The following is a 26,070-nucleotide window of genomic DNA, read 5'->3' on the forward strand; positions in this document are numbered from 1 at the left end:
TTAACATTTGATAATGTTTTCAGATTTTTCAAAACAAAAAAGTAATGATAGTATAAACAGGGCAAAAACTATAGTCTCCTGCTATAAGGCAGAGACTGAAAACTGCAATAAAAAATTGTTTACTTTGGCAGATTTGAGGAAAAAATTTACAAGTGGTGCATTCTATCTGGAGGATAACCAGCACATTCCTACACTTGGGATGAAACAATAGTTTTCCACTTTTTATTTGTTAAAATTAATACTTATAAATTTAGATGAACCAGGGGCTAATTATACGTGGCATATGGTAGTAACTCGACCTTTTAATGTGTGTTACTAAACCAAAGCATGAAACAATACTCTTCGAATTTTTTTAAATTATCACTTAAACATTTAGATGTACAGGGATTGGTAACTAGACCCCTTAATCTGTTACACACTATGAGCAATCCTTACAAAAAGTAGTGCAGTTATTCAAGTGCATAACTCATTTGTACCTTTTAAAATTGTCCTTTAAAATTACTCCTCGTTCAATTCATTTACAGAATGGAGGCAATTATTCCCCTCATGCTTGCGTGGAAGTTTGTTGATTGGGAGATATCTTTAAATGTTTGATAATAACAAAAAGCATTCGAGACAAACTAAAAGCCAGCATTTTAAAACGTGAAATATCCCAAACATTAGACTTACATTCTGTTAAGAAGCCTTGAACATGTAAACACTAAATCTGAAAAAATTTCAACGGAAAAAGTCCTATTGCAAGCATCTGAGAAAAAAAAGCTTCCAAGTAGATCCAAGTTTCAAACTAAAATAGACAGTTGTAGGCATCATGATGCTGGTGAAAAACACCTTCCAAGTGAATCTAAATTTCCAACTAAAATTGTTAAGTTTCCAACTAAAATTGACGATTGATGTTGACTTTCATTTCTGTTATTTTTAACTCCATCCATTGCAGGGGATTTGATCTGTTTGGCGTAGACATGTTTGTTTCATATTTTTTCTAATCTCAGTGTCTATAATTTCCCCACTCATAAACTAATCTCGATCGCTTCATTTCTAAATCATATAACAGTACCAAGAAACTGAGCGATTTTTATTTTTGCATGAACAACTCGCTTACATCAAGAAAAAACACCAAGATTGAATGCGTATTAAAGAACACAAACTCATAAGAACCCAGATGTAAAATGTCAAGCTCATCCCTTCAACTTTTAGCTATTTAAGAATGACGCCAACCATGATTCATTTGCAACAAGTATTCCTAGAGACATCATTTACTTTGATGGTCAGCATGGACCACCTGCAACCTCAAATCATCATTCCGTTTGATTATTCAGTTTACTTCCAAAGGAGGATAGGCTTTGAAATTGACTAGGGACTGTGCAGTGCTGTGAAGAAAGAGATGTTGTTCTGCAAGGTTTAATAGATGCACAACTTGAAAAGCATTCAAATGGTAATGAAGAATCATTCAAAATATTCTTATGAAAAGTATCTGTCTCCGACGTTAATGATTTGCAATTTGTATCAAAAGATTGGACATGATGGCCAGAATTTTGCATCTTACATGCCGGAAGTGGCACAACTTTTGAGCTTTTTTCTTCAACCCCATATTTCTCTAATTTTTCTTTAGCTTGTTCCTCTGCTGGATCGTCTGACCAATAGCCACCATCTTGCTCATCATAAGTGACTAGATCTTCATATCCTTCATCTGACCTTGCAGATTCCTCATCAACAGAGCCTTGTAACTGAAACAACAAAAGTAGCATAGAATTGAGTACCTATACGGATATAAGAAAATCAGATACGTGTAAAAGAAAAGGTAAGGTCCATTTATAGTCTACAATACCAGCATATTTATTTTTGGGTCTACCTATTGTGACAGTGATATAGGACTACAGAGTATGATACAAAACATTGATGCAAAAGAAAAACACAATCGCATCCAGAAGCTTGAGGTCCTCAATTGATGGATCGTGAAAAATAATGAATTAAATATAGGACTACTAGTACTCCTCATGGGAGACACCTACTGTGCTACATACAAGGCATACATACCCTACTCTCTTGTGGGATTTGAACTTGAACTTATAGCCTCTCTTTCAAGGATACAAGTTCTCCACTGCTAGGCAACTCAAGCTGTACGTCACCTTATAACTCATAAAATCACCTAATATAACTAAAAGAATCTTACTGATCTCCTTACTAAAAAAGGTATTGAGAATATTATGGCAGTTCAAATTTAGAATCTTACTGACCTTTACTAAAAGGTGTTGAGAATATTATGGCAGTTCAAATTTCTATTAAGTTATTAAGACTCAGCAATCTACTAGTTATGCAAAGACGGCTTTTTAGTCTTGTGCTTTTCTGTATCACTGTCATTTCATTTCATTTCAGAAAGGTTAGGGCTTTATAGGGGTTTAAACTGTACAGATCAATGCTCAGATTTGGATGACAAGCAACATGACTTAAGTATTTACCTCGTCCTCCTGCTGAATTCCTGAGTCACTTAGGTCGTCCTCAGTGTCAACGGGTGGTGCTTCGTCTACTTCTTCATCACTGCCTGGTACGGGCAGTTCTTCAGTAAGCTGCAAGTACAGTAAAAATCAAACTGGAGTAAAATCATAAGTAAAATACCCAGAGGATACATAATATTCATATTTATGATTTATCATTGCCTACCCAAAAAGCTAAGATGGTAGCATTGTAAACATATTAGTAGAAAGATAAATGTAAATGATAAGAACATTTTTAAGTTTTTTTCCCAAATGTTCTACATAGCCGGAAAAAGAGCAGATGGTCATTGTATTCCAATTTGTAAGTGTTTCTAGCATGGATGATACATGTTATACTAAGATAAGTTATAATGGCATTACGAACAAAAATAGGTACTTCCAAAAGTGAAAATTGACATACAAGAAAGCTTGACCACTTGAAAAATTTAACTCCCAACTTCAAAACTGTAGATGAAAAAACATCATCCATGGATGCAAAGAATACTTTACACAGCTTTCATGCCATAAATGAATGTAACAATTTAAAAACCAACCATAAGGGAAAGAAATGATTTATAGAATGAGGTTTCATGCTACAAATGAGTGTAACAATTTGAAAACCAACCATAAGGGAAAAAGATATATACAATCCTCAAGTGTAGATATTGTAATGCAGATCAGAATAGAGATCTAATTTTTGAAGCCTCTAATCCAAAATCTATATGCTGTTTGTGTATATATTAGTTCCATAGCAATGATCATGACAGATAGAGAAACATCCTAAACATGAACAATGCTACAGCTCAGGTAGTGTAGAAACAATCTTCTTAAGCTCACGTAGTATAGAAAAAATCTTCCAAGTTCCTTTCAAATCTATGCATAATCAACCTATACAACAGCACCTTGGCCAAATACTTCTTGATGTGTGCTAACTTTAAAAAGCAGGGAAACAGATTAAAGAAACAGCTTACAGGACAACACTGTTTGAATAAAAGTAGACCTTTACAGAATTCGAGTATCATTTAGATCAATCTTCTTTTAAACTAAAAATAGTCAAATAGGATCACAGATAGGTAAGCATGTTACCTCTTTTGCAGGTCCATCAGAATGCCTGGGTGAGTTTGAATATGAAGAATAATGGCTGGTTACTTCATTACCATCAATGCTGCTGGCATAGCTTGTTCCACCAGTGTCATTAGACCAGGAACTAATACCAAAATTACCAAACTGAAGGTTGACAGGTTCTTCTTTTTCAATTTCCAAAGGTCCATACACAGGACTTCCAAGGCAACTATCACTTCCATGGATTGAAACAGGCTTACCACTACTATCTACTGTATCAACTGGCCAGGCTTTAGCCACAGATCCATCCATATTTACAAGTGCCATCAGGCGCCGGAAGGATCCCTGTCTCTGAATAAGCTTAAACATACCCTTTGAGCTAAGAGAATTTGCAGTGCACCGATTACGATATTCTTCATCTATAACTTTCACTGTATTTGTTGCTTGATCATAGAGGTGCTCACCTCCTGCCCACCTGCGTAAACAACTGAATATTGTAGCATGTATAGAATCCACACTTCTGTCCACATTAGTATTATTGACCTTTGGAACAAGATGTTTGTCAGCTCTTTTGCACAGGTAATCTTGAATCGCACGGATGTTACGAATGTACTTAACATACTTGTTCTTTGAAGGATCCAAGGTCATATACTTTGCTCGAACAGCAAAACGCTCCAAATGTTTATCTTCATTCGCAATGTAGATCATAAATGGTATGATTGATGGATGTTTTCTCATGAGTCCCATCTGTTAAAAATTGAATCAATATTTAATCTCAACCTTTGAAGCCAATGTCTACATTGTAAGCTTCATTAACTAGTTCTACATTACCTACTAGAATATAAAAGGTTGCCTGCACCATATGTAGCAAGAACATTCTACATGCAAAAAGACTCACCACAAAATTCAAGCTTAAATGCACTCCCTCTACCACAACAGACTGCTTTCTTTCTTCCCAGGCAGTAATTAACCTGTCAAGACTATCAATCACCATTTCACTCTGTGCCTTGTATCCTTCAATTGCCATAGCTTTGGATCCAATAACTTCCACATTAATATTATCCTCAAATCTTTCTCCATGTGCAGAATTATCAGATAATTTTTTTGTCTCACTCGGTGTCTCATCATCAAGATAACAATCAACTTTTGACTCTCTTCTAGTGGACTGGCCATTTGCAGGTTGTCCCACCATATTTTTCTCTTTCTTTTTTGCTTTTGCCTCTGCTACAGCAACTGGATCCAAATACTCACCAGCATGATATGTTGAGGCCCACAATAAAGGATTTTCTTTTTCATCCACAAAGCTTCTCATCATATGGCGTATGGAGTCCGTTGAAACAACAGTTGTGATGCCAAGTCTGCTAGCCTGTTGCAGAGAGAACACATTCAGTAACTTTAGTAGTTGCTACATCACACAATCAATAGATATATATCAAAAATAAGAACAAAGGGGAAAATCAATTATCCAGAGATTTTGAAATTTGAAACCTACATCGAGTACACCAAAAAATATGTTAACATACAGAAATAGATATAAATTTGGGCACTACAAAATTTTATTTGCTTCATTCTCTCTCTATGTTCAACTCTTATGACTGTTGAACTCAATAAATCAGATGATACATTCTAATCTTCTATCTTTCATTCAGGCTCTACATTTTCATGAAAAGCACTCTTGAGGCCCTCCTCCACTTCAGCATCATTGGTGGGACTGGGCACAACCGTATCTGACCTTTTACCATACAATATGGATACACTGATATGATCATATGTAAAGGGGTGTTCTACTTCCCCCATCTTTATTGAATAATGAGCTAAACATGCTCATGCTCAAACTCCTGAGTTCTCTCTCATGGATGGCGGCCTTCAGCTGACCGGGCATGCTAACAATAAACTTATAAATCTACCCAATACTTTGACTGAAAGAATACTCAGTTCTAATTACCAAAAACTAGAGATATAAAGGATGTGATATATCTCACATCTGAACCAACAAAACAACAGTGAACACAACCTCCTTCACCCTTTTCATCTAGGACTGCCACCACTTGTCCACACGTGTCATAATCATAAGTTACCAGAGCTCCTAAAATTCAAGCACCCCTTGCAATAGAGTAAACATGATGCATATCAAGTCAAGCATAGGTATTCCATGTTTCTTGTAATTCTTCTAGGGTAGCAAAGGGTAATTTCTGATTTCTTTTCCCAACTTTGGCAAGAGAAATGATATCAACAAGTAACTATAGTGATGGTAAGACCAAGACAACAACTTAGAGCATTGCACATCAATTATTGAGATAGGAATGCTGGTGTGTAATTAGTGCAGGTTGAGGATGAAAGGCATCAATCCCCTCAAATATCACCTTGCACAAAACCCTAACGAAGATGAGCAATTATTTACTATGTGATACCAAAGAATATACAAAAGATGGAGGTAGTCCTTGCTTTGTGCAAGGAGAAGAAATTAGAAAGGAATAGGATAACTCAGGAAATTACAGCTGCGATGAATTATCCTCTTGATTTAGAGAGTAATTTGATGGGTTTTTGGCTTGGCCCAAGGACATCCAAGGATATAGTTTGATCCTTGTCATACTCCTAGTGTGCAACCTTCGCTCAAAATATTATATCGAACCAGAAGCCTCATGAGGTGACAACTGCATGTTTTATAACAACATATCATTCCATATACAAGAAGGCAATATTGAGATCTGTTGGTTGATGCAGTGACTTGCTAGAAAAGGGTTCAAGCACCTAGACTGTATGATTTGACTGGGACTTGGTGGTTGTAGAAAACAAATAGTAGAAGATGAAAAGAGAATTTGGTACAAAAAGGTCTGCACATTTTTCTTCAATGGGTCAACAGATGGAAGAACTGCACACTAATTAACTTCCTAGTGACTTCAACCAAACAATTGGTGCTCTTGAAGTCAATAAATGCCTCCCAAAGAAGTAGAAAGTGTCATTCACCATGTTCCACAAGATGGTTATGGAAGTGGGTGTGGAGATTATCATTCAAATTGTGACCAACAATGCAACAACAAGATTCATTGAGGAGAGGCATCCTAATACTTTTTGGGCCTCAAATAACCTATTGTGCTGACTTTCTACTTGAGAATCTAAGCAAACTTAAGTGAGTGAACACTCGAGTCAATTAGACAAGAAACATCATTTAATATATCTACAACCACCCTCAATGAAAGAACATGTTAAGGAAAAGAAGCTCGTGCAATTAGAACTTCGTCACATTGTAAAGCTTTTCAATAGTAGGTGGAGTTTCAATACCCAAAAAAAGACAAAGCGAAAAGGATCATGCTCATTGGCTCATATATATGCACACAAAGTGAGTAGAGTCTCTGTGCACAAAAAAAGAGCAAAGCAGAAACGGTCATGCAGACCATATTTAATGATATGTTGCCAAGAACATGGATGACATGGATGACATCCTCTAGAGTAGTTTAAATTTAATGTTTGGGAGATTACAAAGTATCATCTTCATTACTTGTCATTTTTCAAAATTTTCGGATTTTAGTTTACTTTCGGATCATACTCCATGATCCATCATCAGGATTCTTACACTCTCATCCTGATAATGGATGATGGGAGTATGATCCGAAACGTTGACGATTAAAAATTTTGCACACAATCTCAGCCCATAAAAACAACTGAACAATTCATGGATTGTGGGTATTTTCTATCTTCAATCCTTTCCATTTGTTGTTCAAATTTTTGTTTTAAAGATTCGTACAATATTGTTTAACAGAACCTTTAATTAGGGTTCTACATTTAGTGGATAAGAGAAAATCTCAATAGGTTGTCTATATGAAACCATAGGGATGGCCAAGGAATCAATCCATCATTACTATATGAAAGAAATAAATACAAATACAGTGGGCACAAAATTGATTGGAGATGGAATAAGCAATTCCAACTCATACGTACAATGACCTATTATCAAAATTTCTGGAATATGTAGTATACTTCAGCCATCCTTCTTAAAGCATAGTAGTTAGTATTCTTCAACATCAGTCAAATTTATTAGAGTTTAGCAGTCAGTCTTCTTCAGCAGCTGCATAAAACAAAACTAGAGTTCAAAGTCATAAGCAACAGCTTTCAATTAGAGTGAAGATCAAGTCCTAAGTGCATGCTTAAGATAGTTAAGTTAAAATATGGCAATTTCTCATGCTTTGAGATTATGATGATGATACTCTGGAGGAGAAATCTTGACAAACTAGGTTGAAGATAATGCATTTATGGAGCTTTAGTTGAAATATAAATTTGTAATATGTGTGTGTTTGTGTGTGTGTGTGTGTTTGTGTATGAATTTTTTATTTTGCATCATGATGTAAGTTGATCAGAAAGGAAAATTCACAGAAGAAATGCCACCCACTCAATTTTATTGAATATATTTATTCTATACGTTCCACTTCCTGTAATTCCATTAAAATAGCTACACTATGAAGGACAAGACATTTAACCAGACGCACACCCAAACACACTTGTGTTTCTCCATGTGTACACAGATACATGAGCAGACACATGCATCCAGACATGTACACAATATCCAGTTTACCATACACACTTGAGAATATGAGTGTACTGAAAAATGTTTAGTTTTTTATTGCTATTAATCAATCCCATGTCTATGCTCCAAATTGTGTTTCTCATTGTGGAAATAGACCCACCAAAAGATCATAGGCATTTATCTGGGCTAAGAATTTCTGCTCAAATAATGAAGTCTCCCAAAATTTAAGTCACGACATAAATCTCACTTTATGATTTTCTCTGTGAAACAATTGCATTTTGAAGCCTTAAAATGAATTTTCCAACTTTGGACAAAACTATAAACATCTTTATATGATTGAATCCTTTGCAATCATCAAGCTTTATCTTTTGGGTTCATAATAAAACTAGTAAATAGATCTTCTACCAAAAGAATTTTGAAGATACCAATAAAGAAGATAAAGTTGACTTTCCACATCCACTTGTACCACAAAGCAAAATAGTCATTGATTCCTTTCGCTCTCGTACTCTGCAGGAACCATTGTAACCATTAAAGTCTGACAGTGAGTTATACTATTTAAACCATACTAAGCCACTATACAAGCATAAATCAATACAAAGTCACATTCAGCAAACACTATCGGTAATAAGTATTAACTCTCGAGAAGGTAAAAGCTAATTTACATAATATAGCTTCTATTTTAAAAAAAAAGACAGGAGCACATTTAATGATCCCCAGAGAGGTGTAATAGAAAAGGATTAGGTTTAACTAGCTCGCTGAAGTTAGGCACAGTTCAAGAGGCAGTTACAATATTCCTCTAGTTTGATTCTTCCTGCTTTCAAATGCATTGCATGGGATGAATTTCAGAGACTTGCATTTATATGTTTCAGTTGCTTTGCTATCTGACAGCATACCTTTGTAGATGACTAGTATCAACAGGTCAGGAAATTTGGCAGGCTGTAATGATAAAATATAGAACATATGGCAGGCTATAACAATAAAATATAAAGCATACTTTCATTCTTTGTAATTTTTCCTTAATGAGGTCCTAAAAAATGCATATCAAAACACAATCGATAAGGTATAGGCACAATCAAGATTTTAATAGTCTTGTTCAGGAGATAGTCTTGTTCAGGAGATAACTATTGAATACTACTATTAATTTTTCAGAAAGGTCACTCTTGTTTATTTGCTTATTCTCTTTTTATTTTATATTCAAGGTTTTCTTTTAACAATCAAGATTAAATAGAAAAGGGATAAGGCATTAATCTATATTGTTTTTCCCCAACAGTCATGTTTAGGCTTGAATCCGTTGAATACTGAGGATCATTTATATTTTCTATAGCCAGTTAATTCTTCAATTGGAAGAAAAGACACTGAGGACTTACAGTATGTAGGTATTCACAAATCATTAATCTTAGTTTATGTTTAAAAGTATTGATTACCAGCAAGTTATCCTTGCAATATCCTTCTTTTTGTGTCGGCTTGTGCAGCCAAATGGCATCACATAGCCAAAAATACTGACATCAACGTCATTGTAATGTGACCACATGCAATTGCATCCACTAATTTCATAAATATATTTTCTGATTGTGAAAGACTCATGGGGGCTGTAAAAGGAACTCTCTTTGTGAACCCCTCAGAAGATAAACAACAATAAAATAAAAGACCAAAAGCAATTATAAAAAGGTGTATGCCCCTATTAATGAATGAAATTCAAAGATAATGAGTTTATAGTGAATAAAAATGCAAATTTACATTACCAAAGCCAGAAAAGGGAAATCGAAACCTTACAACAGATTCAAATCAGAAAACCAAGGGCAAGTAAAAGCTCTTATTGATAAACTAACAGACCAGCTTTAAAAAAAATACTTAAATTGGGACCTCAAGGAAATGGTGATTAAAATGTAAAGAAAGAATATAAGCTGATGTTGTAACCACCGCCATTGCAAACAAAGATTCAATATTATAAAAACCTATGTCAAAGCTCAATCTGGCTTCAAAGACAATGAACTTCATGCGCCTAGCAGCATAAAGGAAGATTTTGAAACTTGAGACGACATGCTACATAACGAATTGGAGACAGGGTTCTTCCCTATAGGGCTATATATAACATACAACAAAGCCTTATGTACAACAAATATGAAAAGTCAATGTCCCACCTAATGTTATGTTGAGCATGCTGGACAATTTTAAGAATCAGCCTGACATGCGTTTATGAAGATTGGAATCCATGTAATGGGTCTCTATGATACCATTTTTCACCATGTAGAGAATCCATCTGAATATTTATTGCAATTAGTTATGTTTGAAATACCCACAGCTAGTATATGCCATCCACTCAGACCTGGACCCTGCCACTATCGATTTAAACAACTGACTCAAGATTCAAGTAGACATACAATTACTGCCATCACAAGTTCAAGCACAGAGGAGACAAAATGCTTAAGAAGGCAGCCATATTAAATACACCATGGATATCATACACACACAGACCTCCAAGTTTGCCACTGCATAATGAACAATCTATGAATACTCAGCAATCATATACATCAAAGTTAGCTTCAATATCAGCTCATGACAATCTAGTAAATGTTAGGTCAAGAGATTGGCACAAAAACAAAGAGTTATTTGCAGCAGCAAAACTTCTAGTATTCAACTTCCTCCTTACAAACTGTGAAATATAATAAAATGAGATTTGATTTCCATTGAGTGCACATTGCCCATTCCCAATGATATAGCCAAGCACCAATCAACCTTAATGAAGGACAAATGGAGAGAATGCTACTCCATTTGAGAAGCTCTAATGGAGAAGAAAATGCTTCCAACAAAAGAAAGGTTAAGAAGCTACCCAAAATCATTGATTAATACTCTGAACTTCCCAGAATAGTATTAGACACCCTACTTGCTAACAACACATTGATGTCCATTGTTTATAATGAGGAAAACAACAACTGTCAATGAACCAATGGAATCTGCAAATTCTAAAAATATCATTGGATGAATTGGATACAAAAGGGCTCAAGACAATAACCAAATCTATACAAAACTTTAAGATGGCAACACAAACTACATAAAAACCAACTTTAACAAAGCATAATTTGATAGGAAAACTTTAGAGAGACCAAGAGCATTAAAATGAATTGGAGAGGGCCAGGGATTGATTGCCAGAGTCTGATAAATTGACAGATTGCATGGAGCCTTATGACACCAATAGAACACCCTCAATCAAGTTACATGATAAGATTTATTTGGGGCTTGACAATTATATGAATTATGACCCTGACCACAATAAAATGTAATTCTACAAATTCCTAAGTAACTTTACCAATGAGACAGATCCGTGTTCCATCAGACCAGAGAGATATTATTGTGTATGTGTTCAAGTATCTCATTGGGTCAACTTATGTTACTTTTCTAAGGCCCCTATGAGTGCTTCTTTCCATTGAAAAAGAAGAAAATTCAAGAACCTAGCTCCTTTCCATCAACCATCTGCTTGCAAACAAAGAGTTTTTCCCTGCTAGAAGTAGAACTCAGTCACGCCAAAAAACCAAGGGATGATTAATCTGACTCCATGGTTTCTCCAAGAAACCATGGCCTTCTCGCAGGGAACTCCTCACAGTAGCGCAGATTAGAACTTCAGATATGTTTTCCCCAAAGAGAATCCTCAGATATGCAAAGAGAATTACTCTTTGACAAAGATAACATTCTCAATCAAAAAAACACAGCAGAAAAATCTTGATGCTCAAAGAACCAACCCTTGTATGCAACACACAGAAACCCTCCACAAACAGAAAAATTTAAAGATTTGATTCCAAGAGAACTGGAAATCATCAATACCAGTGCAAATTTAAATGGTGTGAAAAGAATACACATCGCAGTCTTTTGAAAAAAGCAAGAGAATAATCAACCTTTTCAAAGTGGGCCATTGTTCATTAAAAAATGTGTCTATTCATGTATTTAGCATGTGCTTTTCAATCCAAAAGATGATATGTCAATCACTGGTTCAATCTACTTCTAAATGAACACAAAGAAAGTGCCCTGAAGAACATCAGAAAAGTTCTATTGGAGAACATATACTTATAGCAGCTTCAAATTCAATATTCATCCAAGGGCCCTCAAACATGTAGGTATCTGTCAATTTCAATCTATATATAGATCGATGCTAACAGCTTAATCCCTGCCCATTTTGAATATTTGTATATTTAAAAATCATTAAGACAATTTGCATGGAATCTGTACCCAGAAGCAAATGACTTGAAGGTGCTCACAAGTATAACCTTTTTGCTCAAGGAACTAACATAGACTTGGTGTGCAACAAACAGAACTTGACTATTCCATTCATGCAGTGTAAACTGTAAGTGAAATGAAGTTATATTTATATAAAATATGGGGAGATGAGGATGAGACTCATTTTTCAAAAGCAGAAAATTGACCCAAGGAACAAGTTGACACCTATTCTTCAGAAAGGAATTAGGTGGCACTAATGCTCTTAGTTTTTTTTTAAATTTACTGTTGTTTCCTGACATAATAACTGTCCAGTTTTAAAACAAAGTTGTTAACTGTGAGGTGGAACTACTTGGCTCACTGATTTTGTGGACAAAAGAAATGGGCATCCTAGAAAAGACTGCCTGGAGGCTAGAACCAGACCTGCAGGGTTTTTCAACCCTCAAGTGAAATCCCACTAAATAACAATCCCCTAGGCATGTGGGGTAGTTTTGGCCAAACCAAGGCACTAATGAGGGTGAAAATTTAACCCCTGACAGTTTATATTACACATAATGTGATGGAGCAATAAAGTCATCTTGGAAGACCCCTCATTTTATGGGGAGATTGAGATAATCAGAGCCCTTGACTCATTTATTACCAAGCCTAACTCGTAGGTACCCCAAGTAGGAAAAAAGACTGGGCCCAAAAACAGCTCATCAATTAGCCTTGGAACCTTCCAAGAAAGAGGAGATAATATTAGACAAACGTTAAGACCCCCCCCCATTCAAGGAGAGGTAGATGAAGCACCAGTCAATGGCGCTGATCTCGAAGTGGGGGATGAAGCCTTTGGAGGAACTGGTGATATTATGTTTTAATCCTTTATACTTAGTGTCAGATAATGATGCTTCCATTCCTTTGAAGAAATTTTCTATGAAAGAGGATTCAAAAAAGAGGAAATTGAATGTGATAGGTCTCTGACCTCTGTCTCTTACCTCTGACAAAAAAGTAACTAATAAGGGCAAGGAAAACAAAATACCAAGCTCTACAAGAATCAGAAGATTCTTCCTCCCCTCAATGCTTAATGAATGTGACAATTTGTAGTTAAATGTGAGGGGTCTGGAGTCTATAGATAGGAAGTATGTGGTGAGACCTTACTGCAGAGAAAGACCATGCCTGGATCTTCTGTGCCTAGAAGAGGTTAACGTAATTGGTTCTCAAGGAGAGAATAGTAGATGGTTTCCGAGCAGAACATGCCCTCAAATTTGTCTATAACAATGCTAAGATGTTTATATCAAATGATGAGAAGGGGATAGGTGGGACAGCCATCAAAATTCTCCCTAAACAAAGCAAAAATATTACGCTAAAGCTCTTCTTCCTGTAATAAGCTGGTCTGGATATCTTGAGTCTTGGTTCTAAGACCTTAAAGGTTGTTTTGTATATAATTCAAATGACTACAGAGGAAGAGCAAAATTGTAGAACTAATGTCAGATAATCTTCCTACAATACCATGGTTGTGTGCGGGAGACATTAACATGGTAGAAAATAAACATGAGAAAAGGGAGGTAAAGACTCAATTTGGAAAGGAGATGAACAATTCTTTTGGGCAAGACTAAAGTGGACCTTGAATTTGGTGGATGCCCTTGAGAGTAAAAGGCATTCTACAACTCCATATGTTTTACTCCATGCAATAATCAGTCCCTGACAAAAAGGATTTATTAAACTAAACAGGTTCCATGGCAACAAGGAATATGTCTCCTTCACTGCCAATCACGATGGAGCTCTTTTATCAGTTTACCCCTCCTTCATGTCTGACCACTCCCCTATTGAGACATTTGTTGAAAACTTGAATCAAGCTCATGGGTTCACCATTCATGTGCATTATTTATTGCCAGTAGGATCAAATAACCTTTATTTGCAGGGTCTTACAATATATTCAGCTATATTTAAGGTCAGCTCCCCTCAGGGTTTTGTCTGCTACCCAAAGCCAGGTCTCCTGCAGTGTGAGCTGGTTTTCAAAGCATCTAGACTCTTAGCGGATTGTCATCAACCCAGTGTTAAACTTAAATCGCTCTTTGATTTATCTGTGTCAGCAACTATCATCATCAAGCAAGAGGAGAATTGAAATAATGGTGGTGTCATTGGAGTCACAACACATGTATGTCTGCTAAGGATTGAAACTCTGTCCAACTTGCTGGAAATCGTTACTGTTCTCACTGCAAGCATATTGATATTTGCAAGCTCATTTGAGATGGAAAACTCATAAGATTTGATCGGTAATTTTTCTGCATATAATGACACAAGGCACTTTCAAGCTAGAGGGAAGAATGATTGGTGGTAGTCAAAATGGGCAGAGTTTTAAAAAAAAAATCAGGCTTCATTTATTATTTACTTCTCATGCATTAGAAACATTATTTTCTCTCTCGTGTCAAAGACTCACGTGTTCGAGCAACGTTATTTTCCTCCATGTTCGAAAGTCAGAAATACAACCATTTTTAATCCTTCCGTCCTGGCAGTTGATATTGTTTTCGGAAGTTATTGATTCTAGGCAATAAGTTCATATTCTCTGGTGAAATTGCCGGAGCTTTTTGGAAGGTGTTCGATCAGTCAATATACAGATATGCTTGTATCTTATATTTCTATGAAGCTTTCATTCTCCAACAACTTTCTCATTATCAGATATTTTTAATTCTGAAGGAATTCCTTTTACTATATTTTCTGGCATCGAACGTCTCTTCTGAAGTGCAGTAGCCAACATATCAACATGCTTATGAAGCAGAACCTACATAATTATTTGCTTTCGATTATTCAGATCTCCTGCGAATGTCGTCTTCTCATCCTGGTATCTGTCCTCTTCATTCTTGCCCGAGCACAAGGAGCACCTCTTCTAAGTTTAACAGTGATTGTTATCTCGATAAATAGAGATGTACCTTTATGAAACCAAAGAAGATCTCATAGAATTGAGTCCCTGCATCAAGATGGTGATCCGGTTCTAGTCATCCCAATGAGAATATTCTTTACGGTAATGATTCAAAAATTTGCAATGTTTGGTAAATCATACTTTTTTGGTAACGCCATCTTAAATCTTGCTGGCATCGTAATTCTTCCAGCTTCTTCATTTCAATCCAAGCTTTGCGCATTTCTTTTCCTTCATCGTTTCTTTTTCTTTTTGGCAGGTGGTTGCCTCGTTTATTAGGCATTTGATAAGTTTTGAGATTCAATGCTTTTGCACAACGAGGTGTAATTTTTGGTAAACAGTGTCATGTTATAATTCAACTCTTCTGGTGATACAATTATTATCATCAGGATATAGGTTTTGGAGCATAATTTGTATGCAATTTTTCTTAGACGACAATTCCATTCAGGTGTTATTAAAGTTTTTCCTTTCGTGGAGCTCAAGCAAGCTAAAATATTTCAAGAGCTCAAAATTATTTCAAATGGATCTTTGAAGACATGAAGGCAGACTGGACTTGCTTTGAACAGGAACTCTGCATTTGAAGGTTATATATCAATTTAAAAATTGAAGTCTTCGGTTCTGCCAGAGAATTTGGCTCTATCATGATTCTCGTGATCGTTGGATCAACATATCATGCAGTTGTGATAGCGAACTGTGAACCCGATCTGCTGAAAGGGGTTATAGCAGTATAATCTTTTATGGTGTTAGTTCTCTGCCATTTATTGTTCGGGATGTTATTGTGAAGTTACTTTGTGGTGGTTTTTACAATCCTGGGAGTGTGCACTCAAGTTGGAAGCCAGTATCCAACGAAGAAAGTGGAGAGACAGTTTCATTGATGTCTGGTCAAAGCTTTCAACAAATATCAGGCATAAATGCTTCTTCAAATTCAAGACTTCAGTTCTGCATGAAATGCAACCAGTCTCCTTGGTGTTATCATTGTTGTGTTTGTGAAAATGGATCACCATTGTGTTTGGATGGTAAATTGTGTTGGTGCACGGATTCTTTTTATATTTTTTTAGATTTACCACAACATTGGAGGCCTGTGATGTTTCCTGCAGAAGCTATTCAGATGTGCTCTGATTCTCAATTTCATCTACTCTGCATCTCAGTCAAGAGAGGCTGTATGTGTCTTTCCTAAAGGAGCCAGGACATAGCAGCAGGTGCATAGCCCTTTCACATCATATGAGCCAAGCGAATATGAGTTGTGACGGAGAAGGAGATAGCAAGAAGTTGATGACTTCGAAATCTGAAAGGGCATGAGCACAACTTGTAAAGGATCTCCTTTGGGATGGCCTCTTGTCGGGTCCGACTCATCTAAATTTGGGCTATTCCGTAACTCCTATGTCGCTCACTAGAGGGGTGCGTCTTCAAAATTGAACTAATGTAAGAAAAGGAGCAATTGGATAGTGATAGATTATGCAACATTGTTTGCACTCTTGATACTAAACTGGTGGCACTTTATTAAAAGGGGAAGACCATATTTAGTGTCAAAGACTATTCAGCTTTAGAGGGAGATTACATGACAGAGGGAGATGTCCAATCCTTTGCAAGTTTATACAATAGTCAGCCATCTTGTTGTGGTGATTAAAGTTGTCCCTGTTGAGAGGGGGTTTCTGTTAAGAGAAAATCTCAGTTATTAAAATTGTCCCTGCTATGAGGGAGTTTCTATTAAGAGAAATTCTTAGTTATTAAAGTTGTCCTTGCTGAGAGGGAGTCTTATTAATGCATTCTTCTCTACGAGAAGTCTGAGGTGAAAGCCCTCATTCCACCCTCTGCGAGTAGGTACAGTGGACCACCCCCTACAAGTAGGTATGGTGGAGATGTATTCTTCTCTAGGAAAAGTCTGAGGTGAATCCACCCTCTACGAGTAGATGCAGTGGACCAGCCTCTGTGAATAGGCATGGTGGAAATATATCCTTTTCTGGTAGAAGTTTTGAGATAAAAGTCTTTGTTCTACCCTATACGAGCAAGCATGGTGAAAGTCATGCATGTGACTCCATTCTATGTGCTTATGAGGTAACTATGGTGGACTATGGTATGCTGAGATAACATATGTTATGTGAATTTATCATCTTTGGTTGCAGCTATGTGTGTGTGCCTGACTAAAGATCTCTCTCTTGCTAAAGGGAGTGTTGAAGTTTGTAGCTATGATAGAGATCTTTATCTCTGATTTTATGAGATTGATTTATGTTTGTTATTACCGCTATGATCATCTTCAGCTGAAAGAGATATTTGTGATTATATTTAAGTTAATATTATGTAAAAAGATGTGTATGGAAATATGAACTGTTGAATAAGTGAAAATTTGAAGGGTCATTTTTTGGGACTCAAAGAGACGTTTATGTGAAAAATGAAGAGTCTTATGCAATCTATTTATGTGATTGCTTGGTATATTGTAAATTAAGAAAGTGTAAGCCTTGTAAACACTTTTATTATCAATAAAAGAAATATTTTGCTGGTGTCGCTGGGTTTTTCCCTTCAAGTGGAAGGGTTTTACTCTTCTTTGTTGTTGTTTATCTAAATTCTGGGCAAAAACATTAACAAATTGTTTACATATTATATCATAGAGCTTCAAGAAATCGTATGCTTGATTCAAGTTTGAATCAACATGTGATTATGATAAACTTGGATGGATCTAAAGGTATTGGGAATTAATGAAACATTTTCCCAATGCATTTGGCTCCACGGAACAGGTCATAATTATAAAGTGATAAACAGCTCTATAACAACTCTTACCATCTTAAGTTCTGTAAATGGAAGTTTACGTTTCACATTTGCCCCTTCACGAGGATCATAAAGGGAAGATCCATTAAGCCAACAGCTTTTTCTGATCATGAGTGAGACTGCATGCAGAATGGTAGATAAAGCAATATCAAACAGAATCATGGGTGACCTCTTTTGATCCATCAGATTGATTCAGCTGTACGAGTCCAAGCCATTAATATGGGTATGAAGATGGGTACGAAGAAAGCAGAGGATACATCTTTAACCCCAGAGAAAAGACACAAGATTACTAGGAGTCATTATGCTATTGGGGTCGGCTTGGTTAAGTTGTTGGTTGAAAGACAATTGATCACTCTTTATCATTGAAATGGCCCAAAGATATTCAGATTTCCATTTTGCTGTTAAAATGCTTCATTTTTCAACTCTTATCCTAAGGGTAAACAGAAGATTGCTATATTTACTTGAAATTTACCAAGCAGCTATGGAAAAGTAAATCAACAAAAGAAAATCCAACATCATCTTCAGTAGTCATTCCTCCCCGGTGCAAAAGGGAGATGGTTAACATTATGGAATTTCAAAAAGGCGAGTTACTTAAGAAACATATAATGTTTCCATCCAAAACCAAATTGAAAGAATGAAGTGGTGAAGTGTTACGAGTTTTCCAAGAGAATTCAATCACTACAAGCTGTTTCAAAGTTTGTCCCCATATACATCCTCACTCTCATCCCTCTTTTCAAACAAGCTTAAGGACAGGTGGAGATAATCTAGAGCAACTTGTTGTGGAAAGAACTGAAAATTGTAAACATCCTCTTGCATCATAAGCCACAAAATCCACAAAATTTTACAATAGAAGTGGAGGAGAAGTCAATGTTTGAGGTCTTTCTTAAGCAGATAGGATTTGGCAACAAGAGCAGCATAGAGAATGCAATATTTTCCACCCCAATGGAGAATGATCCTCTAGGAAAAATATTTCCCCAGCCCATGGAATAGCCTTTAAGAATAAAATGACATTATCCCCTCTCAAGTACAGCTCGAGAAATAGGACAAGAGTGGAAATGATTACTTTTAACTCTCTTGAAAAGTGGGGAATGGAAAACATTCATAATTTTTGGGAGGGATAGTTGGAATAGATAAACCAGTGTCTCATCTCAATCTGTAATACTCAACACAAGCTCAACAACATCAAGGATATGAAATAAATCAGATCATATTAAAAGACACCAATACAGCATGGCACAGCTAAAGGCTCTATTGACAAGATCTATAGGAAATAATGGTCAGTAATCCAGCACAAACAGAAAATCTGATCAACAAGTTGTGTACAAGAGCCGTAATTATCAGTGCTCGGAAGAATAAATTGGTATGGCCTGATACTAATGAGGAGTGTTCTGTAAAAGATTGGATGAAAGCATGGCCAATACAAGTATAGGAAAAACTCAGAACCCTTTTGTGGCTCTTTTCCAATGTTTATATTTTGACAGTTGACAAACCTAAAAAGCTTAGCTGGGCCCAATGCTTACAGCAATTGTACCAAAGATGGGAAGAGAATATATCATCTCTTTTTCACTGTCAATTAACTCAAATCATTTGTAAAAAGATTGCTGCTGCTATGTTTGCTCAAATAACATTAACTACATAAACTCTCTCAAGTGCATAAAATATCTCCTGCACAAAAATCCCAAGCCCTGGAATACAGATAAAAAAGCAGATAGTCAAAAATTGCATGACACAGCCCGTGGTTTCATCCTAAGCAATATATAGAATGAACTAAACAGCCAAAAAATAATATAAAAATGTTTGTGAAAAATAGATTCTAAGAAAGACTATAGCTCAATTCAATTATAATACTCTTAACTAGAATTAATAAAAAAAGGGGGGTTTTCTATTACTCATATGGAGACCTCAAAAATGACTCAAGGATGGGTTTTGGTCTACAGGCTACATAGGCTAACAGTGCATCTGGGCACATTAGTGAACAGCAGCTGACAGGGCTAGGTATAAATTGAACATTGATGGAAAATGCAAATCTTTTTTAAAAAAATGCATCACATGGTCCTTGGCTTCATCCTATGGAATACATGGCAAGAACTGAACAACCAAATCTTTGAGAAAGTTTTGTACAGTATTGTGTGGTTTTCACACCATCGTCCCATTGCAAATGGGGACCCCCTCTTTTTGCTTTAGGAAGTAGGAGCATTTGTCTTAGGTGGTTCTAGTTGGCAACAATTTCCAAGTCTCCTAGTCTAAGGGTGAGTTTGAGCAATTTTTGCTTGCTGGGAAGTAATATTTATCTGGGGTTTGTGCGAGGGTTTTGCTCCTTTTGAGGTATTTTCATAGCCTAAGTTCCATTGGAAGGGTAGAGTTTAAGTAATTGTGAGTGAATATAGAAAGTAGTGAAAATCCTCTGATCAAAGGATTTTCCCCATGGAAATCCTAGGAATTCCACCAACTACCATCTCTCCAAAAAAACCCTCTAACAATTCACTTTAAGACAAAGGAATGTGATGCAAACTTCACTGTGGGGGATCCTTTCTAAGGAAGGAAATTGATTGATGCAATGATGAAGAGAAGGAAAAATGGTAATTTTCCTACGGATAGTTGTCACAGTCATATGTAGTGGAAATCCTCTAACTAGAGGATTCCCACTATGGGAATCCTCTCTCCTCGGAATTTCCACCCTTCTCCTTATCAACTCAAAAATGAATGCAAAAACATGCTAAGGCATAGCAACTTGAAAATGAGTGAAGAATTAGCATAAGGGTGTGAAATGGCAAGTTTTGGGAGTCTGAGTGGCAAAATCACATTTGGTGGAAATTCTCTAACTAGAGTCCAGAGGATTCCACCACATTAATCCACCCAAGCCCAAAATTCCACCACCCTCTACGACCTTCAAAATCTGGTCAAAGGCATGAAACTCAACATAATGAGTAAAAATAGAGCAAGAAATTATCAAGGAAATGGGATGAGTTTTAAGACAGAAAGGTGCAAAATCATGTTTGGTGGAAATCCTCTAACTAGAGGATTCATACAATGAAAATCCTCTCAAACCAAAACTTCCCCCTTTTCACTTTGCACCAAAATGAATTTCATGTAAGTGTTGTAAAGGATGTTGAGTTGAGATGAAATTGATTGACAAAGATGAAGGATTGGAAAGTTTTAAGGCAGCGAAGGGCTAAAGCATGTTTGATGGAAAACCCCTCTCCAAAGGATTCCCACTGCCTTAATTCCCCATTTTTTACTTCACGACAAAATTGACTCCACGTGTTAGAGGTAAAGGAAGGTGAGTTGAAGTGGAATTGATGAGAAACAAATAAGTTTTGGAAGGATGGAAGGAAATGAAGCGCTAAGTAAATTTGTTAAAAATCCTCTAACCAAATGATTCCCACCATGGAAATCCTTTGAGCTCAAGATTTCCACCAATGGAATCCTCCAACATCAAGAATTCCACCAATCTATTTTATAATTCTAAACAAGAGTTGAAGATAAGGGATGCCATTTTGGAAGAGATTTAATGATAAAGCAAGAAAAGTTTGAAATAATTGTGAAAAAAGACCAAATCATATTTGGTGGGAATCCTCTGATCAAAGGATTCCCACCACAATAATCCTCTTGACATGGAATTTACCCCTTTCCCTTTAGCCCTATTTTCCTCATGTAAAATGAAAGACAAATCAAATGAGCAGATTGGAGAGCTCTGAGAGAAATGAATTTTAATGCTCGTGCTTGGGGGAAATCCTCTAACCAGAGGATTCCCGCCGTGGATATCCTCTCTCCAAAGGATTCCTACCACAATAATCCTCCTCACTTGGAATTTCCCCCTTTCCCTTTAGCCTTATTACCTCATGTAAAATGAAAGACATATCAAATGGGTAGATTGGGAAGGTGTGAGATAAATGAATTTTAATGCCAGGTGACTAAAATTGCTGATTTCTTTATTGTGCTTGGGGGAAATCCTCTAAAGCAAAGGATTCACACCATTCCTCTTATGAACTTTTTCTTCAAAGTCTCTAGAAATACCGGAGACATTGATCATTGCAAGAAGATAGAAAGCCTTAATCTTGAATAAGAGAAATATATTTTGTTCATTATTGATATGATTTTATTTTCAGAATTCTTTTGCGAACTTAATGAAGCTTTCTTTATTATTTTAAAAGGCGAAAGATGGACATGATGTCAAGGTTGAGCTTCAAACATCAAGAGGAAAACCAAGTAGATGGTACAAGAAGATGGCTCAAGCCCGAGGACTCAAGTGAGAAGGAAAGATTTGTGTTCAAGCTATCCACCCGCAAATTCAAATTGAAATCAAGAGAAAATTCATGAAAGCACTAAAGATCCAACTACATGAGGACATATTCAAGAAAAATCAAGAAAGATCAAGTTCACATATTCATGTAGATGCAAGTGATTCAAGTCAATTTCATGAGGAAATTTCAAAGGATGAAGAAAATCTCAAACATTGAAATATACTTTCTAACAATCAAGCAAGAAATATTTGCAATTTTAGCAAACACCTACAAACCAAAATTCCAAGCATAAGATATAGATGATGATGTGGTAATTGTTTGTCACTTCCAATTAAATAGAACAAACAATCATGACGTGCCAAGTGTCCTATTTTCTCATTGATAGGAAAAATCCTTGCAATTTTCTTATTGGCCCACTAGGGAGTTGGTGCTTTCATGTATTTGGTTGTTAATTTGGCAACCTCAATTATGGTTTGTGGAAGAAATCTCTACCCTTGATCTTCAACCAATCTTGGCCCTTTGTTGTAATGGAACTGGCCTCCTCATGTGTAATTCATTAGCTTAGAGTTTGGGAGTGGTAGAGAGCTAGGAGATTAGAGTAGGCGAGCTAAGGGAGAGACTTGATGAAGTGGTTGCTATAATGCTTGTCAAAGTAATTGATTATTCATTGTTGGTTCTTCATGGTAGATTACTTAATATTGCTTTGTAGTATTACATGGTTTCCTCAATCTTTCACTTGGAGTAGATTCCTTTTCATGTTGAAGTAGTTAAGTTGATGGAAGTTGTTGTGGATGTTTATTTGCTTGACTCAAACAAATCCGGGCCACTAGCCTCTTGTTGATGTTAAGAGTGTCTTATGTGGTACATCGATGCTTCAATGCACTTAACTTTCAAATGATGTTGAATCTTTAGTTTGCATGCATTTGATAGGATTGGAGAGAAGATATTAATTTGAAAACCATTTGAGTATTCCTTAGAAGCTTGCAATAGTGGGTGGAGCCCCTAGTGAGATTACATCTAGTAAAGTCCAAGTCATCCATGATCCCTTGCATTTACAAGTAGGAGTAGAAGTTAGCCAATTTAAGTTTAGGCTGAAGAAAGGTTTGAAGATCACAAAAATATTTTCATTGCATGTTGTAAAGCCAAATCTATAAGGGAAAGAAATGATATCCATTGAATGAATAGCATAAGTCCCCTTGTGATAACCAGCATATCACATCATAAAACTGAGTGAGTCCAAGTACTTAGAAGCTTGCACTAAGTGAGTTGAGCGGCTAGTGAGATTAGATCTAGTAGAGTCCAAGTCATCCATGATTCCTTGCATTCGCAAGTACGAGTAGAAGTTAGCCAATTTAAGTTTGGGTTGAAGTGGAAAGGTTTGAAGATCAAAACTACATTTTCATTACATGTTGTAAAACCAAATATATTAAGAGAAAGAGTTCATATCCATTGAATGAATAGCGTAAGTCCCCTTGTGATAACCAGCATATCACATCATAAAACTAAGTGAATTTCAGGATTAAGGAGGATCCTAAAAGTCATTTCATGATCTTACTTTGCAAGCTTAGCATGTGAGATGACCTTATATCAAGAGAGGATTGAGTGTTTGGTGTTTCTCCTTGAAAAGTTTTGATGTTGCATGTTGTAGTGGAACAAAGGCACATCAACAAAAATTAGCGCTTGATAGAGAGCATGAACAAAGTCCTTTCATGGAATTATCAACAGAAGTGAGCTTTAAAGTACATTAAAGGTAGGATATCTCTTTAAAAGAAAAAATCCAAAAAAAAAAAAATTGATAAAAATAATCAAAAATCAGAAAGCTTAAAAAGAAGAAAAGTTTCCTGAATGGACAGGCGAGTGGATGTTCTTCCCATTTGGTTTCATTTGAACAAGAGGTTGTATCCATGTGGAGGTTGCTTTCATTTGAACTAGCATCTGCAAACTGAGATTTGGGATCTAGAATGCCTGACATACCTAAAACCAACTTCACATATTTTAATTCCTCCATACAGGGGTCTAACAATTTACTAGTAAGGTTCTCCCCTTTTATGCTATAAATCGATAATTTAGGGTGAAGTAGAGGGTTCAGTGTTGTGCACTGTACTTACCTTGTTCTCTGTGCCTTTTCCTTCACACTTTTGTGTTCACCACACTTCCTTCTCTCACAAATGCCTCATCAATACTATCGTATTGTGTTCTGTTTGCATTATCATTTCTTCTTCCAATATTATTGTTCCTTCTCACATTGGGTGTCCTCATAGTGTTCATGAATCCATTAAGTCTACAGAATCTGATTGTACATCCAAAGTTATTGCAAATATGGCATGCAATAACTTCATTAGAATACCTTGGTCAAATCTATAGAATCTAGTTGTACATCCAAAGTTATTGCAGATATGACATGCAATAACTTCATGGTCCAAACTGGTTAATCTACAATCTCTAGCAATGTGTCCAAACTTGTTGCATGTGTCGTACATAACTCCATTATTGTTCATTCCCAAAGGTTTGCTAGCTGTTATGTTAATCCTTTCATTTTTTCTCATATTTGATCTCTGATTAGGCCTCTTGCATTCATGTGATTTGTGTCCATAAAGAAAGTGATTGAAACAATATCCAGTAAACAGTTTAGTATCCAAGTTACCTATGCAATCTTTCATGTCTCCATGCTTTTTGCATGTATAACATCTACCTTTGAATGGTTTCCTCTAATCTCTAGGTTGTTCAATTTGATCTTTGGCTTGATTGATCTGATCTGATGATTGATTTGGTTCATGTTCAAGTTCATGTTCCACTGCAATCTCTGATCCATTAGATGATTCTCCTTCTACATAGCCAATCCCTCTCATATCACCTTTAGGTTTTTGTGCCATTAACTGCTCATGAAATGTATCTGTGCTTGAATATAACTTCTCAAGGTTTTTCTTGGTTTGAACAGGTTCCCCTTTCACAATGCTATTATATTTCTCAACTTCAATGAACAACAACTTTGTATCTTCAAGTTCAAATGTTACCTTGGTAAGCTGTGAGTTCAGATTGTGACCTCAATCTTTAGATCTGCCTTTACTTTTCTCTAATCTGACATCATACTCATCTTAAGTGATGCTTCAATATTTCATTCTCTTTCTTTAGCTTCAACTAAATTTGATTCCTTGATATAATCAATTAGTTTTTTCTTCTTGGATCTTGAATTTTTGTTATGATCTTCAACTTCTTAATGAAATCTTGTGCATCTCTAAGCTTGATCTTTAATCTATCCCTTTCATCATTAGCCTGATCCAATTCAAATCTTTTGAATCCATAGAGATCTCCTCAAGCTGTTAGAATTCTTCTAAGTAATTGAGCTCTGATACCAATCGTTACAAATAGGGAATACTGAGAGGGGGGGAGGTGAATCAGTATTCCAACACTTTACCCAATTATGGGTCAAAAATAAACCATACCCAATTATGGGTATCAAAATAAAACCATAAAGATGTATAAACAATCAAACTGAATAGCAATAACAAGCATGCCTCAAAGAAACTCATAACACCCTATTTTGTTAATTGGGGAAACCTTGGCCAAGGGAAAACTCCCGATGGGGATGATATCCAGAAAATGATCCACTAATCAAAATGATCCACTAATATAAAGGTTTAACTCTGTTAAGAGTTTATTACATACATATAGTGTAAATGTCCTTGCTACAGGACTTGACCTTGTTAGAGGTCTCAACCCTGTTAGGAATTGTATTACAAAATGGTGAGCTCACTGCTCTTAAGCAATATACATCTTTACAAGTAGTATAGAGAAAATACAAAAAGCTTAACTATGTTGATATCTCAAATATCTAATTAGTCCTTTGTAGTTCCTTGCATCTGCTCATGCCCATATACAAAATCTGCTCTCCTATGATCATCAAAA

General features: G+C 36.1%; 1 protein-coding gene across 4 annotated transcripts in view; it reads right to left on the reverse strand.

The window, feature by feature from the left end:
• Positions 1 to 1,045: 1,045 nt before the first annotated feature.
• The window catches only part of LOC149542430 (P-loop NTPase domain-containing protein LPA1 homolog 2-like), a 60,888-nt gene continuing 35,863 nt past the window's right edge, over positions 1,046 to 26,070 (reverse strand). For 3 of the 4 annotated variants that reach the window (XM_089797368.1, XM_089797370.1, XM_089797369.1), the window contains 5 exons: positions 8,481 to 8,562; positions 4,432 to 4,899; positions 3,558 to 4,280; positions 2,457 to 2,564; positions 1,046 to 1,724 (listed from right to left, as the gene is read on the reverse strand). In XM_089797368.1, the coding sequence (XP_089653494.1) occupies positions 1,296 to 1,724; positions 2,457 to 2,564; positions 3,558 to 4,280; positions 4,432 to 4,899; positions 8,481 to 8,562 (1,810 nt within the window). In that variant the 3' untranslated portion in view covers positions 1,046 to 1,295. Of the gene's footprint in view, positions 1,725 to 2,456; positions 2,588 to 3,557; positions 4,281 to 4,431; positions 4,900 to 8,480; positions 8,563 to 26,070 lie in introns of all 4 variants that reach the window. The other variant, XR_016355465.1, reaches the window with a different exon arrangement.

Source organism: Cupressus sempervirens, chromosome 8, assembly GCF_028749045.1.
Source record: "Cupressus sempervirens isolate cs-2001-9-10 chromosome 8, ASM2874904v1, whole genome shotgun sequence".
Classification (NCBI taxonomy): Eukaryota; Viridiplantae; Streptophyta; class Pinopsida; order Cupressales; family Cupressaceae; genus Cupressus; species Cupressus sempervirens.